We start from the raw sequence: 21,435 nt of genomic DNA on the forward strand, positions 1-21,435 counted from the left end.
TGGAAGAAGTTGGTTTTGCATGTGTTAAAAACACAAGAGCAGTGTGAATACGGACATTCTACTTATCTAGTTAAAAAAAAATCAGAAATGAGGAATTAAATACCATTTTTTCTAATTAACTTCTGAAAGAACTTGGTATCTCAAAAGATAACAGCCCTATAACCAGACGAGGGGAAAAAAAAGTATTCTTAAAACAGAATTAGTTCATGAAACTGAAGTGTCCTGCTGAGGACACTAAAAATGAATTGATTTGGCAACCTTTCTAAAAAATTAAGGTTAAATGCAGATCCATATTGCATCTTCCAGAGCTGAAACATGAACTAAGTTGTAAGTTATCCTTCCCTCCGCAGCACAAGAGGCTGACTACTTTCCAACATTCTGTTTCTTCTCCCCAACAGGCTTCTTTCAAGGCTTTAACTTGTTTTTGAGTTTATGGGCTGAATAGTTTCACTAGTATAAAGGTATACAAACTGCTCACATACAAAAACCTCCAAGTCCTTTATTAATGTTTTCAGGATTTATGTGGTACATACAATTAACATTACACCAGCTACAGGAAGTCCTCTGTTGCAAGAGGTACTTCAAAACAAGTATCCCAGAGCACCAACATAGACACGTACACACACACACACAGAGACACTACAAAAATCAGTTTGAAATTATTTCCCCCCACCCCCTTTTTTCCTTTTTTTTTTTTTTTTTTTAACTTGAGAGCTAGGACTTCTGAGCCATTGGAGATTCTGGATGTGGCAGATCTCCTAGTGCAGTGGCACTGATTTAAGAAGGCTACTTCAGACACTGGAAGGTCAGAAGAACAAGAACTGAATGGGGTAACTGAAAGTGGTGTCATTCTCAATGCTTTGAAGCATGGTTGCTGTCTGGGTCGATACCTGTATGTCAGCCTCCCTGTGTCCCCTGCATTACAGGTGTATATACACCTTCTGTACATTTACCCCTAAGCTGCAGAACAGGAGAGCACTGTCCGCTGCACACTGCTTCACTAGTTCCAATTAGTAGGCACTGACACATCAGGAGGGTTAAACAAATGGGACTGGAAAGACTTCAAAAAGGGATGAGCCCGAGAGAAACCTTTGTTCATTATGACAGATCAGTGACAATCCCTTCAGGTCACCAGGCTTCAAATGTCCATCTGTTGCCATCTGTTCCCTAAACTTATCCTTTTTATTCAGATGCTCTGCTTAAAAATAAACCCAAACTACAAAAAGGTTCAACTCCATTCTGTACACATTCTCCGTTTCCAGAGTCATTATTTGGGCTTTAGACCTTCTCCTTTCGCTTTAATTTGGACACTTTCTTGACAGTTCCATTCTTGTTTAGAAGCTTCAAAACACGATCTTTGTGATCCAAGACCTTTAGCATGGAGTCTCGAGCCTCATTGATTTGATCCATCACAAGTTTACACCTCTGCATATTCCCCTGAAATGAAACACTGTCGTCATTAACAGCAGACTGTCCAGTCTAAGTAACCACTGTACCTTTTCCTAACACCGCTTGTAACTGATGACATGGGAAACACAGGAAGTGTACCTATGCCATATTTTTTAAGCCAGCTTTAGCTCTTACTAACTGCAGTAGGATATTTTGTAATTAAGGGTAAGGCAGTTCTGCTGGCTTGAGAGGCCACAGGAACCTACCTGTATCAGTTCATTGATTCGATGCAAGTCATCATCGGTTGCTGCCTTTTTCTTAGGAATGAGTCCCTCCTGCAGGGCAGTCAGTCTCTCGTACACGTCATGCTCCAGGTTCGTCTAAAAGACATTAGCACTTCATGAGAAGGTTCACCGCTAGGCCAGAAAACATTCGCCCACATTAAGAAAGCTACACAGAGAAGATGATCATCTGTTCCCCTCTCAGCTGCTCATGTTAGTAATTCAGAAGATGGAGCCTCTGATGTAGAGCATGGCACTATCATTCTTACTAACATCCTATTTACAGAATTGCTCCACTTCTGAACAAACATGGATCCTAACCAGAACTGTTTCCCCTATTTCTCACAATACTATTCCAGGAATGCAGAGGTTTTGGGGAGTTTGGTGCTAGAATGCAGAGCACCTACCTCACCCCCAACCTGAAACAGAAGCATCCAGGAATGTGGATCAGTGCTGCCTCCTCAGATCAGCCGCACCATCCCAAACAGACGCTTCTTCAGACCTGTGCATCAGCAGGAGGGAGTTGCCAATTTTGATCATCTGTACAAAATACATCAGCTCTTATGTCTGGATCAAAATCAACACTCTAAGTTTCCAAGCCACTTACGCCACATTCCTGAGAAAGGGGAAAGCACATCCCACTCCCTTTGGGCACTACACACCAGCTCCTTTACGGTATCCCAATGTCAGATGACCACGTACTGAGTTTGTAAAAACATCCTCCTGTCTTACACAACTCCGTGTTCCCCCATGTCGTAGGAAGCTGGCAAGCCCCATGCACCTACCAGCTGTAGTAGCTGTGCCGCACAGAGATGGACCTTCCACCCTTGTGCACGACAGGATACACCCTTCTGATTGGCGATCTCCTGTAGCATAGCCTTCTTCTCTTCTGTCACCAGGAAATACAAAGATATGTTATTCAAATTTCAGGAGTTCCCCAGGCCTCCTCTCAAACAAAAACATTAAGCCAAATCCTGCTCTCCATACATCCTAATAAATGACAATGAGCAACGTTTTGATTCATCTGCCCATCTGCCATCATTTTGCTACCCATCTGCCACGTATCTGACCGCTGCTCTTGCTTATTAACAGGTTATCTGTATTTCCAGAAAAATTGTATTACATCCCATTTTTCCCCATTTAAAGAATGTAGTGCTCAGTGTTTCAAACACCCTGCATGAAAAAGTAAAATATCCATCCTTTACCACCGAAATACATATCTACTCCCTCCTTGATGTATTTACACAGTTGTGAAAACCCAATCTGCTTAAAAAATTTAAGATATTAGCTAAAAAAGCCTAAAAACCAGTATCTGATCTCTATTTTCCTCATATTAGAAAAAAACCCCAATGCTTCTTTAAAAGCCCATTTGGTAGTTGACAAGACTAGTTTGTTAGGTAGTAAGAAAATTACAAAACTAAACTGTAGCATATCACCATAGCATGTCACTTTAAGGACTCCTTTCTTTAGTAAGTTTCCATCACTGTACGTAAACAGATTTCTCAACCATACAATTATAGCTAATTTTGTGTAGTGTCAGTCCCTTCTTCCCTCCTTTATCTTGAAAGCAGAAGAGATTTAGGCAACATCTAGCTAATGAAAGACATTAGGTCGCTTGATCAGCCCTTGTTTCCCAAATTGCAATCAAAACCTTTTTGTGGGATTGCTTATCAACACCAGCTAGCTAAGAAGGCTCCTAAGTCACTCTTAATAGGTACAGTGAAGCAGTTCACCCTGGATGAATCAAACTGTCAAACTACAAGAGGCAGACTGACCTTTTACCCGGACATCACTGTATCTCTGAAAGTGGTGGTAAGCAGCTTTCCAAGGATTGCGATAATGACGCAGCAATGTGATAGGCGGCCTTGGACGCACAGGGACGTATCGTACACCTTCTTCATCTAGAAAAGGAGCCAGGGAGAACTGTATTATCATCATTAAGTAGGTGAAAGCAGGAGATCAGCATGACAAAACATCAGCAGAAGATCAGTAAGCACTAACTCATACAAAATAATGCGCTGTGTTGAGAAAGGTCATTTTCCCTGAACATCACTATACACACAGCACTGAGGAACAGATACTTGGATTCTGTATCATTTGTATTTAGGATGTGGGAGAATGGCAAGAGCACCTTCTCTGAGAAACAAACGGAAAAGAAAATACAGATGCTTGCATATGAAAAAAGACATTAGAGATGACGTTACCTATATACTCCTTTGGAGGAGACTTTCGCTTCTCTGCCTTCACCAGCAAACTTTTGGCGGTGGATTTCTCATCATCAGTGCTGTTTGTTTCCATCATGTCCCCTTCCTCTGTGGAGATGACATGCTGCTGCTTACGGGGTTTCTTCCTCGGGGAGGCACCAGGTGGCAAATCACTTGGAGGCATTGAAAGGTTGTTGGCCAGCAATGCCAAAGATGGAGACACAGTACTTGTTGCCAAAGGAGGGACTGCTGAGAGGAAGGAAAGAGGAAAAGAACCCACACCATCAGCAGTGTAAAGGTAACACACTAACATTATTTGAACACTGCCTCTGACAGTAGTTCCTGTTTCAGCGCATTGTGAGGAGCGTGACGTGTACAAGCACTTCAGCTCCATCTATGTAGAAGGCCAGATATTAAGCCAGCAGCAATCGCTAGGATAAGCCTATACGCTAAGATCTTTAGTGTCTCATATACAAAAGCATAAACAATGAAAGCAGAGATAATTGTCCCTCAGTTCCTTCATATTTGAAGCTTATGTTAGTTTAATGCTACAAAAAGGAATCCATGCTAACTTCTGTCTTGTGTTACTGTAAAAGATGTATCTTTGCACGTACGCCAGCCTGGATCGGTCAATAGCAAGCAAGTCCCTTTCCTCTTAAAAGTAGAGAGTCATACGCAATCAAATCGGGTTTGCAGTACTCTCCTTGCAAGAGTCTACTTGTACCGCCAAGTCAACAGCACCACATCAGTAGGTTACTGCACCAATCAACACACCTCTGAAGTTGGGCAGTAGAGCAGCAGGTAGCTTGAAGAAACATTCCTTGACATTCGGAGGAAAAAGCTCAAATCGGCTGTGACTAAGGCCACAGCAAAAAATTTCTGTGATAGGATCTCTTGACAATTTGGCATATCCACAACTGCCAGTAAGAGACAAAAGAACCCTGAAGAACTTAATGCTATCTGCCTGTGCTCCAGAGACATCTGTAGCAAGCAGCTTCTTCCATCACAGGACAACATACAGCTTTAAGAAGAGTGATAAAACCAACAACTAAAACAGAACGCTGATACTCATGAATGTGGGATGCATTCCTATCGTTTCGCCACTGTGTAGTGCTCGACTTGACATCTATAAGGGTCTGAATTTTACTGATCGAGCCATCTGATAGCAACTAAGGCCAAGCTGGATAAGTAAGGCAATATAATGCACACTTTAAAAAGTTCTAGAGAAAAATATCCACGAATTGCAGGAGGGCCCTACGAAGTCCTACTCTGGTCACTAGTTTTTCCACATACAAGAGAGGCCATTGGACCTGAACAGTAGGATTTGTGAGAAAACCAAGATTAACTGAACTGATCCATAATATATTGGTACTGCTGCTGAGCATGTGCATTTTGAGCAAGGAATTCACACACACCCTTTAGAGTTGGATATTTGAATGTGAACAAAGCAGTCACAATAACAAGTGATTTCATGGGAGATTAGGGAGAAGGCAAAGAAGAACTTCATGAGTAACAAGGCATATGGGAGCCCTCTGACTGGTGCTCTGTGCTACCAAGAAAGAGATGCAATTTCATTTTCAAGATGGACATGTTGAAATCCTTCTAATTTCTCCACTGTCTCAACAAAAAATGAAGCAATCTGGTAATTAACAACCACCTACCAGATACTGGTCGCATTATGTCCATAGGTTCCAATTCCTCTTTGATTTTTATCTCCGGTACTGCAGGACCCAGCACTGCTGACAGGGCACCGCTCATGGTTGATGGAGGAGCGGGTGCTGCCACAATTGTGGTAGAAGTTGGTGGAGCAGCCGGGACAGCTCCTGGAATGGTGGACAGCGCTGCTGCAGGCTGCGAAGTGGGACTGGCTGCTGCGATGATTGTTGGAATGGCAGAGGGGGGCTGCTGGGAGGTAGGGGGGACCGCAATGGTGGGCTGCTCACTGCCTTGATTAGACACTGCCTCCATAGACACAGTGACTGGAGTGGCCATGGACACATGAATTTCAGGTTTGGACTTGGCACTGTAATGTAAAAAAAAAAAAAGCAAACCAAATTGAAGTTAACTGCATCTCGGTCATGACCACCCAGCACAAAGTGAATGAGCCAAGCTGGATTCACACTATCCAGTTTTTCCTGCACCCGCAAGTAACACCTGGCTCCATAACGTGTTTAACAACAGGAGAAGGTGTCATCTCAGTTACAGTTCCTCCTCCACTCCCTTTCTAATCTTTTGTATTTGTTATAGATGCTATTTTTCTTCCACTCACTGTAACAAGCAAATCTCATGACTAATTCCAGGTAACTTCAAAATACTTGTAAAAGGATCAAGACAGTTTCACAATGCAGACAAAAGGAACTGTTACCCAAAGCTGTACTGCTCCCCATCCTCTGTTTTCAAGAGCTCCCACTGTGGCCCATAGTTAAAACCCACTAAATTGTAAAGCCACTGATCAAAATTGAAGCAGGGCAGAAGCTCCATTTACCTTTCTTCAGCATTAATTCCCAAGTAGTAGAGAAAAAAGTTTCAAGGCCTATCCTTTATAACAGCAGAAGGTTTTTTGTTTGTTTCTATGAAAGCTCATAACTACACCTTTTAAAAGGCTACTGCCTCAGCTTCACAGCAGCAGAACTACTCAAATCTGTTCAAAGTCATCACACTGACAATTTCAAAATAGATTTCAGTTTCCCAAAAGAAAGGAAATGCTCCAATAGCCAAAGAATACAAATCAAACAAATATAGTAAAACTATTATGATGCAGTTGGTTGTTTCCTACAGTCTTACCCAGCAGGCCTCGGTGATCCAGATGTGCTTCGCATAGTACTCTCGACACGTGTGCTAGCTACTTCAGGTGGCTGAGGTGGAATTAAGCTTTTCCGGACTGCCAGCCTATAAGAGACAGACAGATCTAAGATTCCCACCTCCCTGATGCAAACACGAATACCACTGAGAGCAAAGGAATCAACCCTCTCTTGCCCAAACCAGGATAGGAGTTACGGCTGTATCATTGCTGTATCACTGTCTTCAGTATAACTGACTCACTACAGAGTGAGTCTCATTTCACTTTTCAAATTAGATGTTATGTTTTATTTTCTTTAAAGATAAAAGATTAGTTGCTCTAGCCTAGTCTCACCCCCATTTAGGGCTTCTCCAAGAATGCCAGCTTTACTTTTATCCTGCCAGGCAGAGCATCTTACTGAGACTGCCAGGCTCCAACAGTGGACAAAGGGAGGTCTGGCTATGCCACTGTCCTCCACTGCTATTGCAAGACTGAGCAAATCATCTGGAACCAAACAGTGCTCAGATAGGCATCTGCTTCGTTTAGTTGGAATAGACTGTGTCAAATCCTGACTCCAGGACCTCAAGCCCTGGATGCAGATGTTAAGCAGCACAGGGCTGAATACAGAAAAGTATCTTAGAGACTATTCAGTCTCCTGTGGGGCTGGAAGTCAATTTGTTGTCCAAAATAATCAACCTCTCAAATAGAAACATTCTTTAGTGATCTACCTCTGCTTCTTTAATTTGTTTCAGTTCTACAGCTTCTCTGCCTTAAAAAAAAGGTTTCCACCCAAATAATAAAAAAAAAAAAAAAGGCAATTTTAGTCTCATAGGACATATCAGTTCCAAATATTTTCAGTTGTTAGTCAGGAGGAAATGCATTGTTAATTCTAAAGCTGTCTCTTGCCTCTTTATTCAGGCATTTAAAATTAGACAGACAACATAAAATATTTTAAGAGTTTAAGTTACTCCCTCCCTTCTTCCTAATCAGATTTCACAGCAGGGTACTAATCCTGTCCTTTCTACTCATCCACATATTCTTCCAAGAAAAGCACTGAAGACAAAGCACGGAACTCTAATTTTATTAGATTATGAACTCTTTGTTTTTATTACACTAAGTAAGAAAGTCTCAAATCTACTTGCCCTCAAAAGGTCACTATCAAGAGCTAGAAGACAAACTGTCCTTCTTCTCATTTTATTACTGACAGTAAGAGAAAACTATATCCTACCCTGGGGGAGGAAAAGAAGTGTGTTTCACAGATCAGCAGGTTACTCACAACAACTGCTAGCTGAATAGTCTGCTAGAACTTTTCTTATCTCCACTGAAATGATTCCATTTAGCTGGGCTAGACTGCACAGAAGTGTCATTCACATATTTTTCAATTCTACTCACCCATCTGTGGTTGGTTTCTTCCGGAGGATGCTTGGGCGCGGGGAAGAGCCCTGGGCTGGCGCACTGGCACTGGCACTCTGGCTGTGGGTTTGCACAACTGTAGTTGCTGCAGAAGCCGTGTTGAATGTGTTGCTAATAGGATTGGCTACAATGGTGGCTCCATCTGCCAAGACTACTGCTGGGAGGGATGGACATTGACACAGCAGAGAGAAGAACAGATACAGAGAGGAAAAAGCAGCAGTTACTTAAGGAAATTTGATGACAAAGCAGGTGTTTGCAGATCACCTGTTGTCCATGCTCCCTCAGTCTTTAACTGCAGTGCTTTCAGACTATTTTGTAAGCAATACCTTTGCTACAAGCAAGCTGATCACTGAACCTTCTGCAGGGAAGATGGAAACTACCTCCTGCCTAACAACTGCTGCTAGGGAAATAATCTTTTCCAGAAGAAATGGAAAACGCAGATATCACTAGGGAGATCACCAACACAACTGGGTCAACAGAATAACACTCCTGGTAGAGTCTGTGTGGCAATACATGCCACATGTAAGGAAGCACCATCAGCTGTGTTTATGTTCTGACCTTCTGCCAAAGCCTGTTTGGCCAACTAACTGATGCAGAGCATTTAGACAGTCAGGAAGTCACCACACAATCAGTATGTCTGCCAGCTTTGCAACAGCATATTCTCTCAGTTGCCATATCCCATTTCTTCAGTAAGTTGTTGGGGTTTCATCAGACCAGTCATTTTTAATGAAAGATGGTTTCTATCACAGTTCAAGATCAGGTTACCCACTGCTGAAGGTATCTGGCCGTATTTTAATTGCCACTGTGATCTAATGCATAGCTGGAACAGTTCAGAGAACACCATTTACTTGTAAATGACTTTTCCCACAAGGCCTTACTGAAGAGAATTGTTTAAGCTCAGGCACTACCAGTCTTTTCCACTGAAGTAACTCACTCAAGGCTACCCACACACTTCACTCAGTACGCTTAAAAAAAACAAAAACAAAAACACCTCAAAACCAAACCAACCCACAAAAAAAAAAACCCCCAAAACAAATTAAGAAACAGGTAAAAAATATTTGCTGGGACAATATGTGTATGAATGTATTTAGTGTCCACTGCTGGTCCACAGAGACTATAACAAGATCATTAGTCAAGGAAAAAATAAAAAAGCAAAATTTGTAGGACCGAAGTTCAGTTGCTCTGAATTGAAGCATGGACTTCGCTGGTTGCTCTTACCCGAAGTCTTCGTGTCAGCTTGTGGCTGCTGAGCACTGATTGGTGCTGGCTGCAGTCCCTGCGTGCCAATTGGCGTGGCGGGGTGGAGTCCTTGGGTCCCAACTGGTGCTGGCTGAATGCCCTGGGCACTGATTGGTGCTGGCTGGATCCCCTGTGTGCTGATGGGTGCTGGCTGGATGCCCTGGATGTGACGGGCATGAGACGCGTCTACAGTCATCAGCTGCATGGGGTTGAGGTGGACAGTGGAGGCCACTCCGACACCAGTCTGAGCCGTGATGGCCGAGTTGGGCGCCTGGGCTGAAACTGGGGGCAGCAACACAGGTACCTTGTCACACCTAGCCAGTGGGTTGCCTCAGTTTCCCCTAGCACCTCTCACATAAATACTTTTTCCAAAGACTATTTTGCTTTGAAAAATTAATTTGCTAGCCTGCTTGTTGCAGTAGTAAATTTGAGAGTGGAGAGGCCAGATTGTCTGCCAGAAGAATTAAACATTACTCTATTTCCATTCCATTTTCTATTTCAAATTGCAACAAGAGAGAAAAGATCAAGTATATCTCTACTTTTAGTTAGACTCAATTTAAATTTCTGTACCCAGCTTCTAGCCTCAGAAAGCTGTGCACTATTTTTTCTCACTATCTTATTTTACAATGCTTGTTAAGTACTAACACTTGGCATTTTCCTTGCTTAAAGAAAAAAAACCAACCATCCAGAAGCCTAAGCCATTTCTTTTCAATAGAGAGTCTTTCCACAGAGTTTATCATTATATCAATTAAAAAACTCCAAACCTTTGACTGTACAAAAGCAAGCAGAGACTCAGGTGTAAGTACCTTAAACCAGGGCTTACTTCCTTATCCCCCTTCCCCAGCCACATAATAATAATAAAGTCTTCCTTAGCGCAAGTGGATAAACTGTTCTGAAATTGAGTACAATCTTATCTGTCTCAGAACAGGGCTTGCAATTATCAGCTGGATCCCACAGCTCAAACACAAAATCTTTTTGCGACAGAACAATGTTTCCAATGAGGCACCTGTTCTAGGAAGTTCAATTAATTTATTTGTATTTACAGCTCTAAGCAACTATGATTTCATCTTTCCAGATCCACTATCCGGTGTATTACACTTCTCCCAGGCAGCATTTAACAATACTGTTAGACTACCTGCAGTTCCTGGATCTCTGGATTTCCAGTCTTTACAGAACAGTACCGCGATTTCTGCAGCCATAGACAGAATGCAAGTGCGAACTTGCCAACAATGGACTTGCTTGCTAACAGTGGAGAGCCCTCTCATTGCAGAACAAGCTGTTTTTGTCATTATCACAAGATTTCGATCAAGTTCTTGTGCTGACAAGACACTCTAAAACAGCCATAAAAAACCTGAAATCTATCACCAGGTCCCTGAAAATGACTTCTATATAAAGTATGGCACATTAATTCTCTTAGTGGAATACCTTATGCGAAACACTCTTGTTGCAGAACTTCCTACCCAACAAAATCCTTTTGGGAGACTATATGAAAACACAACCAGCATTTGGAAAGCCAAACCCAACATTCTTCCTCAAAATTCTACATCAACTGTCCTTATCTCAATGATCTTTTAAAAAAATCTCCTTTGTACTTTTATCTAAGCCCTCACCTGGCTGTGCTTAGCACAGGTGCATGTCCCTCCTGATGCCTTGAATCCGCTGCTTTGAGTTGTCACCAGTTACTGCCATAATTAGTACCTTCAGCTGATCCTTCAACTCAATTTAACAAGCAAAATGTCTCTGTCAATGACCTCCTGCTGAAGAGCCTACATCTGCTTTTTTAAAAATTAGCATGAGCCTACCATTGCCCCAATCTGCTACCAGAACTGGAACTCCGGACAGTCTGTGATCATATTCTGTCAGGGGCTCTGTAACACTCCTCAACTGCAGCTGCCAACACCAAGTATCACCACTCACCTGCACATTCTCCTTTAAAACCTTCAGCCAAAGTGCAGGAAGGTACAAAAGAAGCTCACCTGTCCCTTTTGTGAGTCATTTAATCATCCTGAAGCCCACCTCAAATCATGACATGACTTATAGTCAAGACTTGCAACTTCTCACTGGATTTTCAATGACAGAAAGAACAGGCCCCAGTAGCTCATCAATTCCTTGTGCATACTTTCCCATTCAGCAAATAGGCTTTGCCACCTCCAAGTCCTTCCCAATTATCTCCATACTGCTCAAGGGTAACATGCTGCCAGCAGACACAGATGTTCCATGAAAATCCAAGTCATGCATATTCCTATGCTTTGGATTGTGGAAATTATCACCTTATAGAGAACAGTCCTAAACCACTCAGTAAAAGTGCTCCAAATTTTGTCACAGAATGACGTAAGTTTGGGTTGACTATGTGGGCTCATATTACACATTATTTTTTCACTGTCTGCAAATTACTGCAACAGTTTAAACACATTAATTGCTCCATTCTTTTAAATAGAACACTAATGCAAAAGTGTGCAATGGAGCTTATTTTTTCTGTTTTTGGTTCAGGTTTCTCTCTCAAACTGTACACTTGTGGAAAGAGATTAAAAGGGGCTCATCAGAACACCAGGGAATGAAGATGCATCAAAGAACTGGTTTGGAGGAGTTGAACTGTTTTGATTTGTAGAATCAAAACCTTTTACTTAGAGAGGCAAACCCTTGGATATCAAATGTGAAACTCCCAAGACGACTGTTATTAGCTGGATTTAGTGGGCCTCTGAAGTACTTCAGTAGCCCTTGCCCTTGAATTTTCACCTCAGCCAACGACTCAAAGACTTTTTGCGACAAATTGTCAGAATCAAGCATAAAAGCCTCTTAGCTTCTCCCATCACTAAAGCTCATACATAAGCTTTAAACAACTGAACAAAACATCAAAGTGAGCTTGCCCCAAAGCTAGCGTTACCTGGATATTGGCGAATTGTGGACACTGAGCTGGTGATGGGGGTATAGGTGTGTGCAGTCAAAGGATAGGCAGAAGGCGGGTATGTTGGTAAGAAATACTGGAACTGGACAGGCACCGACTGCCTAAAGGCATCAAAGAAAGCAAGTATTACACACACCATTTCAACAGTTCATCTTCAACCCCTGCCTTTGGGCCACTCCCTGAGTTTTGTAATCTCATCCGTCATAAGCTATCAAGTATCTCAACTATAATGATTAATTCAAAACTACCAAATTCCCCCCACCTCAGCTTTTTAAAACATATTATTTCCAGCATAGCGGAACCTAGAAAAGCAGTAAGGCACTCAAAACATACTCACACACACTCTCATTCACAGAGCTGTTATTTCCCCACCTGTTGTCATTTCTGGTTTCCATTGCTACTGGGTTTGGAGACGCCCGGTGACTAGAAAGGGGTATGAGATTACTCCTCTCTGCTGTGTAATCAGACTGGATCCGGGGAGAAGTATGCGTGATTTGCTGAGGAACCACTTTAGCTGCACAAAGACAAAGATGTAATCATTTGACAGTCAAAGGAAAAGTTGGTAAACGCTACAGAGGCAAGATTAATTCTCCTGGCAAAAACCCCTATACTACTACCTTCCCCCTCAAGCCAAAAAATCCACCCCATCCCCAGATGATTTCCTATCCACAGTGATGATAGGTTTCCTCCATAGGCAGAAAGAGCAAGGGAAACGACGCATTTTTTCCATCAATTTATACCAGAATAGATGGATATTATAAATGCATATATAAATTATACTTGCTAACAGAGTAAGTTACTCCAGTGCTCAAATGAAGTTATTGGGTTTTTTTTTAGGATCAACCCAATCCTTCCTGCTGTCAAGAACTTATTTATCCAAATTTTCAAAGCAGAACTTGGCAGAGATTGAGGGAAACGAGATCAAGGCAGGCAAGTATACACAGAGGCCAAGAAAAGAAAGAAAACACCTACAAAAGCTTTACAGGAAACACTGATGTATGGAGATATAACTTTACTCCTCGGGTATTTATGGCAGGGAAAGATATTACAAGATTTCAAAAGAACAAGAAGGAGGTCAGCAGGAAAAGAGATGAAAAAAGGAAACTTATGCAGTTCTGTAGGAAACATCTCAGGCAGATTCTACATCCCGGCAAATAAAGTTCCCACCTTTAGACCTTAGTGTTTTACCTCCAAATTAACATACTAATCAAACTCGACTAGGCTACACCTAATGCCTCAAGAAGCACAGGAAGGAACTTTAAAAAAAATCAACTATGAAAGCCATATTCTATCACCAAACAGTTACAACTTCTAGTATATACAATGCAGGTTCTGAAATGCCAAAAGGCCCAAGTTGGTCTGAAAATTCAATTGAGTAATTTAATGAGCCATTTTATTACTTACTCCTCCTAGAACATCTATTTCTCCCTGGTATTAAAACAGTTATGCCACAGCAGACCTGTTAATTGGTTTCTCCCAGCTGGAACTGATTTTCTTCCCCTCCTTCATTTGCTAATATGCACAAACACTGCTAGCATAAACAGAAAAATCGAAGCATCCGTTGCACGCTCTTCTTAGAGCTGAAATCACTCACCAACTGGGATGTTTGAGGTTGTGACAGCTGTAGCATGGGAAGAATGGGAGGGCATTGTCATGGTGACAATGGTGCTTGTAGGCGCTTGTGTGTGAGACACAGAACCTAAAGAAAAAAAAAACCCATACAAGATCTTTCTACAAAGCCCTACCTATATCCAAATAAAGAAGGCAAAAACCCCAACCCAGACAATCTCCCTGAAAAACCCAGTAATTTCTCTCCTGAAGTCTGCTCATGCACTCCTAAATGCAGTCTTTGCCATAAATAAAGAATTCCTCAAAAGTAATCAGGTCCCATCTTCAAGGAGGAAAAACAACAAAAAGCAACAACAAAACCCACACCCCACAGCTCTCCCACAATAGCATTAGGAATACTCACCAGCTGTGGTTGCTGAAGCAATGGTATTTGTTGCCAAAATAGGTGCCACTGTTGCTGCTGCCACTGGAGTACCAGTACTGAAAATGGTTTTCTATGAAAAGAAAAGAAAAGAAAACCTTCAAGTTAAAAGACTAGTACATTTAAAATATATACTTAGTATGGAATAATGTTGCACTGACCATAAAGAACATGAATTTCTAACCTAATACTAACTCTTTTCCCAAATTTAATCTTAGGCTTCAAGATATAAACAAAAGAGACATCTAGAAGAAGCATGAAGGGTGTTTTTTAATTCTTACAGTTTACCTGAGCCATGGTGTGGAGCTGCGGCTTCTGTGTTCCTATAGCTGGGTGAGATGGTAGTGTAATCCGAGTAGCTGTATCCCTCGGCTGTGCAGGCCGCTGGATACTAATAGCTGCAGAAGGCGGGTGCTGCTGGATAGACAGGGTGGGTCGACTGGAGAGAAAGAAAAATAATCATGAACATAACCATGTGGATACTAAATATGAAAGACAAAATTCAGGAACACCCATCAGGCCTTGGTCTCCTCCTCTGCAAAAGCAACACTGCTATCAAGTACATGGTAAAGCAGCGTTAAGAAATTTGAACTACACTGTTCTGTCCTCATCTGCCCTATGTACCCAACTAGGAGTGCAGACTTATCAGTAACTCCTATCAGTTTGTAAAAGAGGCCTTCTGTCAGGGATGCTTTTCAACATTCATGGGTCGTTTTTCACTGCGTCTTCATAAAAAAAGATGGGCCGAATTAGCCACAAGTTCCTGCAATAGAAACTCTGCTTTCCTGGAAGCAGGACTTCAAAACTGATTCATTAAGGTCCTTCATTCTCAGAACACAGAGCAATAGTTCACATTTATAGTAATCTTTATTCACAGAACTGAAAGCATTTGCACCATGCAAGCATTACTATTTTTGTATTATAGCATCCCACATCTAGAGGATTATCAGCTCTGGATGATTAACACATATGTTTTCCCTGCCTGCAGCCTCTGTAAAGTCAGAGCACTGTAGATTTCAAAGCATCTTTACCTGAGGGTTGACTCTGTAGCATGTGCTGCTGTTGTAGTTATAACAGGGGACTGAGCTCTTGTGGCTGAGACAGTTGCCACCACAGCAGGAGGAATAGTGCTTGAAGTTGTCACAGGAGGACGAGACTATAAAAAAAAGAGTCAAAAAGAGACACATTCAGAAAAGAAATTCTGGTGTTTAGAGAATAACTAGGAATTACTTGGCTAAAACTGCTCTTCCTACTTCTTATCACTAAGTTTTGGCATTTTAAGACATTTCCAGCCTTTCTGAATTGATCTGCAAGCTCCTAAGCAGATCTGTCCTGGTTTTCAAAGCATGTACATCATAGGAATTGGTAACCAACAAAGTTAACCCTTTGAAGGTCTTCAGGAAAAAAACCAAAGGTCAGTTTCCTTCAGAACCAAAAGAAACCCTGATCCAAGTATATACAGGAAGTGAAAGGTGATTATGTTGGGATCCTAACTGAAAGCACAAACTAAGGATGTTTAACCCTTTGTCCTAACATTGAACACTAGTACTATCATAGGGAGGTATCTACAATCTTCCCCTTATATGTGTGCATAAGCCGAGATATACAGAAGCACATTAAAATAAGATCTTTTTAGATTCTACATCAATACGTCTATTTAAGAATAAATCAACACGAGCATATCACACCAGACTTTTCAGACCTTAAAACCCGAGTGTATCTGAACTAAATCCTCTTCCCAGCTTCTAAGCACTTTGGAGACAGTTAAAAACCCAATTTCTGGCACCAAGTCTACGAAGGAAGTAAAACCACAGGACGAATGCAACCATTTCACTACTTGCTATTAAAAACTGGTACCCAAGAAACAGAACTGGAAGAGAGCGGACAGTAGCCTCAGCCCAGTAAACACACAATTACAGGTTATATGTTACACATAAGTGCCAGAAAGAATTTGGAGCTGGCGGTCAGTGTTCTGCAGAGCTGCCTGGCTGCTACCTGCCTGGATTGGCTGATGAATGATGTGCTGAACTGCTGGCTGAGCTGTAGCTGCATTTGGCAACTGTGAAGCTGGTCTCAGGACTGTAGTTACTTTAGAACTGGACATCACTGCAGCAGCCGCTGCACCTGGGAAACAAAGCAAGTCTGTTAAAATACTGTGCACCCAAATGGCTCCATTATGACCACAGAGACAGACTCTGACATTAGCTGGTATGTATTTCAGTTTTAATGTATTTCATGTGTATGTCAGTTCAGGTGACATTGGTTTAAAAAGTAAGGCTTGCAACAAATAATACATAAGGTTCACAAAAGTATGTGGGGAAGGGTAGGTATTATTTTAAATGAATTGGCTTTATTGATACTTCTCATTCCCCTATTATTACAGGGGATCCAATGATCCAACCTTCTATTCCAAGCTAAGGAAGTCAGTAGAAATAATTCAGTTTGATTACTGGGCTAATGTGTAAATAAGTCACCTGATACCAACAATAATCTCACTGCACCTGATGAAGTTTGGAAGAAAAATACACATGCAATAGAAGAAAACCCAAAACAAACAAACAAACCAACCCCAAACAAATCAACCCTTTTGAACCTGCAATTTGATTAATTTGTCTACTGTTTGCTGTCTCCTGATCATAAGAAATCACTGTAGAAGGCAAGTAGCCTTGAAATAATTTGATGGACTAGACTGCATAGCTTCTGTAGATGTCCCTAATTGAAATTATTACCTCAAAAGTTAACATTCAAGCTGAAAGAAAAAGAGCAGGAAGAAAAAAGAAAACACACACTAACTGACAATACAAAGTTTGTGGCAGCTGTCCCACAAGAATCAAGTGAACAACACTACTTTTTACTTCAGCTACAAATAAAGCTGCACAGTCTCCCACCTACTCTAGTAAAAGATTAGGTTTTGCTCATGTCAATTTATTTTTGAGTGACCAAATAACATCAAATATGAGAGGAAATAAAAATAAATGGTACTTCAAATTCAGATCAGTTTAAAGTTGAACTAGAAACCTAACCCATAAGCTTTTGAAAGTAAAACTACAGTCAGAAATCAGACAGACTGTACTGAGCCCAGGGCTTCTTTTAAGGGGCTGATCTCCTGTTTTGTAAGCCGTAGCAACCAAAATCCTGGGAGGCAAGAGCCTGTAGTTATGACCAGCATTTAACTCAAGGATAAACGCAAATGCACACAACAGGATATATTAGCATGCACAAAAATGCACAAGTGACCCTGTGACAGGTGGGTACAAGAATATGCCTCACAACTGCCCAGGTGCCACTGTCATAGGCAAGTGACACTTGCTACCAAGAATGAACATGACATTTTGTAGGACAGGTCAGTCTATACCAGTGTATATTTTTTCTTTAAAGTGTTTACTGTTTAACAACATAGAACTAGAATAACAGACATGCTGGTATCTGCCAGCATTTTAAACACTGTCACACAGTCCTGCCCTAAATGGCTGAAAGCAACATAATTCTTAAAAAGGCCAGCAGTCACCTATTCATGCTAGCAGTTTTAACAGCTGAAGTTTTAGCTGCGTTAGCAGTGAGGAGAATTTTAGAGGTGAAGGCTAGATGCACCTCCCCGAGAGGCTGTGAGCTGAAGGCAGGGATAGCGCAGCTAGATCTTTTACCTCGGGGTAGGTGAGAAGCTCCAATGTGTAGCGGAGGCCCAGGAGCACTACTTCTGATGATAGACATCTGCACATTGGTAGCCATGATGTGATGCAAGTTACTAGGATGCCCCTGCAGAGTTAAAGAAATAGCAAAACCCAAAATAAACTTATGAGCTGTGTCAACAAGAATTAATGGCCACACTATTACCATATCTAAGTCCCAAAGAGAGAAAAGAGATTTTGTAGAAATATTTGGTGTATAAAGGTTGCATGCATTACAAGTTGAGTGGAGAAAGAGGCAGATGTTTCTACAGGATGAAGTTACAGAGCCTGATGACATTGTGTGTGGAAGATGTACACATTTATCTATTTCACTGATCTATTTTTCTGGTTGCTACATGGGTGACAGTCAGCCAGCAGTCACCCACTTGTCAGCCAGAGATGGCCCTTCTGCCATTAGTGACCTTTAAGGCATAGATTCATACCACCTCTCCAGTAAAGTTGAGAGAACGGTGGGAACTTGGCAAATGCTGCAACAAGTTAATTCTATTTTCTTATAATTCTGGACTTCCCAGGGATATTAATAAAGATAAAAATCCACTGAAACTGCTGCACATCCTTAGCCAGCCTAACTCAAATCCACCTAAAGGCACTTTACATCAAAACCCTGGGACTTCACAGTGTACTGGGTCTCGCTGAGATGGAGTTAATTCTCCCTACAGCAGCCCTCGTAGCGCTGTGGTCTGTATTGGTAGCTAGAAAGGTGTTGTTAACACAACAGTGTTTTGGATACTGCTGAGCAGTGCTTGCACAGCGTCGAGGCTCTCTCCAACATTTCCCGCCCCCCCCACTGGCAGACTGGGACTGGGCAAGATCTTGGAGGGGACATAGCCAGGACAGCTGACCCAAACTGACCAAACAGATATTCCATACCATATGATGTCAGCTCAGCTATAAAAGCTAAGTAAAGGTAGATGGAAGGGGAGGCATTCGTTATTTTATGTTTGTCTTCCGGAGCAACCACTACAAATACTGAAGCCCTGCTTCCCAGTAAGTGGCCAGACATCGCCTGCCAATGGGAAGCGGAGAATAAAATAATCTGTTCTCCTTTGCTTTTGCTTTATTCAACTGCCCTTATCTTGACCCACGAGCCTTTTGTTATGTTTTCTCTCCCATGTCCAGCTGAGGAGAGGGAGTAATAGACCAGCTTTGGTGGGCACCTGGCACCCACTCAGGGTCAACCTACCACAGTGTTCTGGTAAACTAGTTTCAAATCACCAGGACTGGATCTGCAGTCAAAGTTAGCGGGGGGAGGAGGGGGGGGGAATCTAAAGCATTATCTACACCTCCCCCGCTCAAATTTTGTCACTAGTGGTTTAATAAGAATACACTGCAAAACCATGAACTGTTCACCTGTCTCTTCTGATCTGCTCCCAGGAGAGCTAAAGAACAGTGCAGTGATGAATTCCAGCAGTTTGTCTATACTAGAAATTCTCCAAGTGATACTGAAACAGCAGGAGCTGTTAAGGAAAGACTCAGCTGCACAGCAGCTTTTGGATATGGCTCTGCTATCACAGCCTCACCGTGCTACGTCAGTTGGATGATTACAACGAATCAGTAACTTTCTAAAGAGCTAGTGATAACCGAGTCTGACGTTCTCCAAGCAGAACCGATCCAACAACCAGTGGCCACTGAATAGGGAAGCCTGCTCTCTCTACCTTCCCTCCTGCTGCAAGAACCCACCTCAGTTGTACCAACATTAGTATTGATCCGACCATGCAGTGAGATGGAACAGAAAAACAACAAACCAAAAAACCAAACCTGTTGCCCACTGATTGTTGCCACAGGAATTGTTGGAGCCTGTGGTATGTTGCTTTCCATGGTCACAGTAACTTGCCCAGGAACCTTTGTGGGAGCAGAGAGAGTAGAGGGCGGAGCAGGAGCAATGGGCCGGCTGGGCATGGTAGGCTTCAAGGGAGGCTGCAAGAAATACAAAGACAGAAACATTGGCTACTCCAAATGAGAGCTCAATGTTGAAGCAGGTATCATTTCTGGGGGGGGTCAAAGCCTGGAGAGAAAGTCAGCTTTGCACAAGTATAAGTACAGTTAAGCATTTGGAGAGGAAGGATATTGGTCATTTAGAGCTATTCCATTTTCATTTGGGACAAAGAAAGGGTATCTTTTGTAGTGGAAACATGCAGCTTCTAACATACAGCATGAGTCACAAATGGAATCTGTTAGGACTACAGTATTCCCCTACAGACACTGGGTGTTAACAGTTAATTTGATATTCTCATCCACTCCTGCAGAGAAAAGATTTCAGAAACTGATTGAAATTACCCTTCTCTTAAGAGATAAACAAAAAACACACCCCTCAAAAATAATGCTGTGATACTATGAAGTCCTCAATGTATCATACAAAACACCTAAACCCAGGAGGCAATGTGCAGTCAGTAGAAGCACACAAGGAAAGCTTAAAAAACAAAAGTAGGGAAGTTTTCAGTGTGATTTATTTTTGCTCAACACTCTAACTTGTAATATAGATTGTATTTTTGTCCCTACGAATTGTGAACCTCCTCATTACCTTCATAAGCCCGTCTGAAAAGGAAAGTGGCACAGCTGGAGTCAAATGTGCTGGTGGTGCTGTCACTGTCACTGGGGCACCAGACTGGACAGGGTGGTGCTGCGTCAACATCTGAACCTGTGGATATGGCCGAACCACCACTGGTTCCTGCTTTTCTTCTCGAGATTGTATAGAGCCACCAGGGCCGATGTGCTCTCTAGGAGCAACTTCTGAGTCGCGACTAGATTCATCGCTCACTAGCGAAAAAAAGAAAAAGGGAACTCTGAGGAAAAAGGTAAAAAAGGTTAACAGGTTCACATTGGTAACCCACCAGGTCAGAGATGTGATGGCAGAAACAGTCTAAATAAAAGAAATGCACCGCTACAATTAAACATATTCCAATGATGAAAACCCTAGCAACTCTGGCACTCCTTCTGCTGGTTCCCCTCACAACTGATGGGCCTTGTAATGTTGGGCAACTTGGGGTCATCTCTGATAAGTCCATGTAAACAACTTCTTCAAACAAAGATTGACTAATTTTTCTTTCAAGTGAAAAATACATAAGTACCTAAGTAACTGCTGTAAGGTGCCACGACAAACAGGTAGTATTAAAAAGTCTTCATTTAACGCATTATGTATCTGAATATCAGGCTGAAAAACAAGTATAAACCCTCCTGAAAATGAAGCTGCTCCCCCCCAGTCACCTCTGGTAGCCTGCCAAAAACCTGTGATCCTGGCAGGGACGGCAGTAACTAGAATCAGGGCTCCCAGCCCATTTTCAGCTACGTGAAACATTCCCATATTCACTCATCACTTCTGCTAAAAATACGCAGAAGACGAGCTGAGGGGCGCGGGCAGCCGAGCAAACATGCTTAAAAGGAGCAAAGGAACAACTCTGCCCTGACGTCACTTTTCAGATTTGCACGTTGTTCTCCCCTTCGTGACCGAGGCAGCTTTCGGGCTGGCTGCCGCGGGGCCGGTGGCTCCTCCCGCCCAGCGCCCGGTGCGACCGCGTCCCCGCACACCGCCTGGGGCCGCCGGAGAAG

The 21,435-nt window shown here is 42.3% G+C and overlaps 1 protein-coding gene across 2 annotated transcripts in view; it reads right to left on the reverse strand.

Annotated features, from left to right (window-relative positions):
* Nucleotides 1–530: 530 nt before the first annotated feature.
* The window catches only part of SAP130 (Sin3A-associated protein, 130kDa), a 22,518-nt gene continuing 1,613 nt past the window's right edge, over nucleotides 531–21,435 (reverse strand). Inside the window, exons 3-21 of one of the 2 annotated variants that reach the window (XM_010568215.1) lie at nucleotides 20,411–20,646; nucleotides 19,648–19,806; nucleotides 17,845–17,956; nucleotides 16,200–16,324; nucleotides 15,232–15,356; nucleotides 14,489–14,639; nucleotides 14,183–14,273; nucleotides 13,805–13,909; nucleotides 12,583–12,724; nucleotides 12,190–12,311; nucleotides 9,285–9,587; nucleotides 8,046–8,220; nucleotides 6,659–6,763; nucleotides 5,536–5,897; nucleotides 3,875–4,120; nucleotides 3,446–3,571; nucleotides 2,456–2,559; nucleotides 1,656–1,769; nucleotides 531–1,437 (exon numbers count right to left, since the gene is read on the reverse strand). In XM_010568215.1, coding sequence (XP_010566517.1) covers nucleotides 1,279–1,437; nucleotides 1,656–1,769; nucleotides 2,456–2,559; nucleotides 3,446–3,571; nucleotides 3,875–4,120; nucleotides 5,536–5,897; nucleotides 6,659–6,763; nucleotides 8,046–8,220; nucleotides 9,285–9,587; nucleotides 12,190–12,311; nucleotides 12,583–12,724; nucleotides 13,805–13,909; nucleotides 14,183–14,273; nucleotides 14,489–14,639; nucleotides 15,232–15,356; nucleotides 16,200–16,324; nucleotides 17,845–17,956; nucleotides 19,648–19,806; nucleotides 20,411–20,646 — 3,062 coding nt within the window. In that variant the 3' untranslated portion in view covers nucleotides 531–1,278. Of the gene's footprint in view, nucleotides 1,438–1,655; nucleotides 1,770–2,455; nucleotides 2,560–3,445; nucleotides 3,572–3,874; nucleotides 4,124–5,535; nucleotides 5,898–6,658; nucleotides 6,764–8,045; nucleotides 8,224–9,284; nucleotides 9,588–12,189; nucleotides 12,312–12,582; nucleotides 12,725–13,804; nucleotides 13,910–14,182; nucleotides 14,274–14,488; nucleotides 14,640–15,231; nucleotides 15,357–16,199; nucleotides 16,325–17,844; nucleotides 17,957–19,647; nucleotides 19,807–20,410; nucleotides 20,647–21,435 lie in introns of both variants that reach the window. The other variant, XM_010568214.1, reaches the window with a different exon arrangement.

Source organism: Haliaeetus leucocephalus, unplaced genomic scaffold, assembly GCF_000737465.1.
Source record: "Haliaeetus leucocephalus isolate CR32 unplaced genomic scaffold, Haliaeetus_leucocephalus-4.0 Scaffold240, whole genome shotgun sequence".
NCBI classification, from domain to species: domain Eukaryota; kingdom Metazoa; phylum Chordata; class Aves; order Accipitriformes; family Accipitridae; genus Haliaeetus; species Haliaeetus leucocephalus.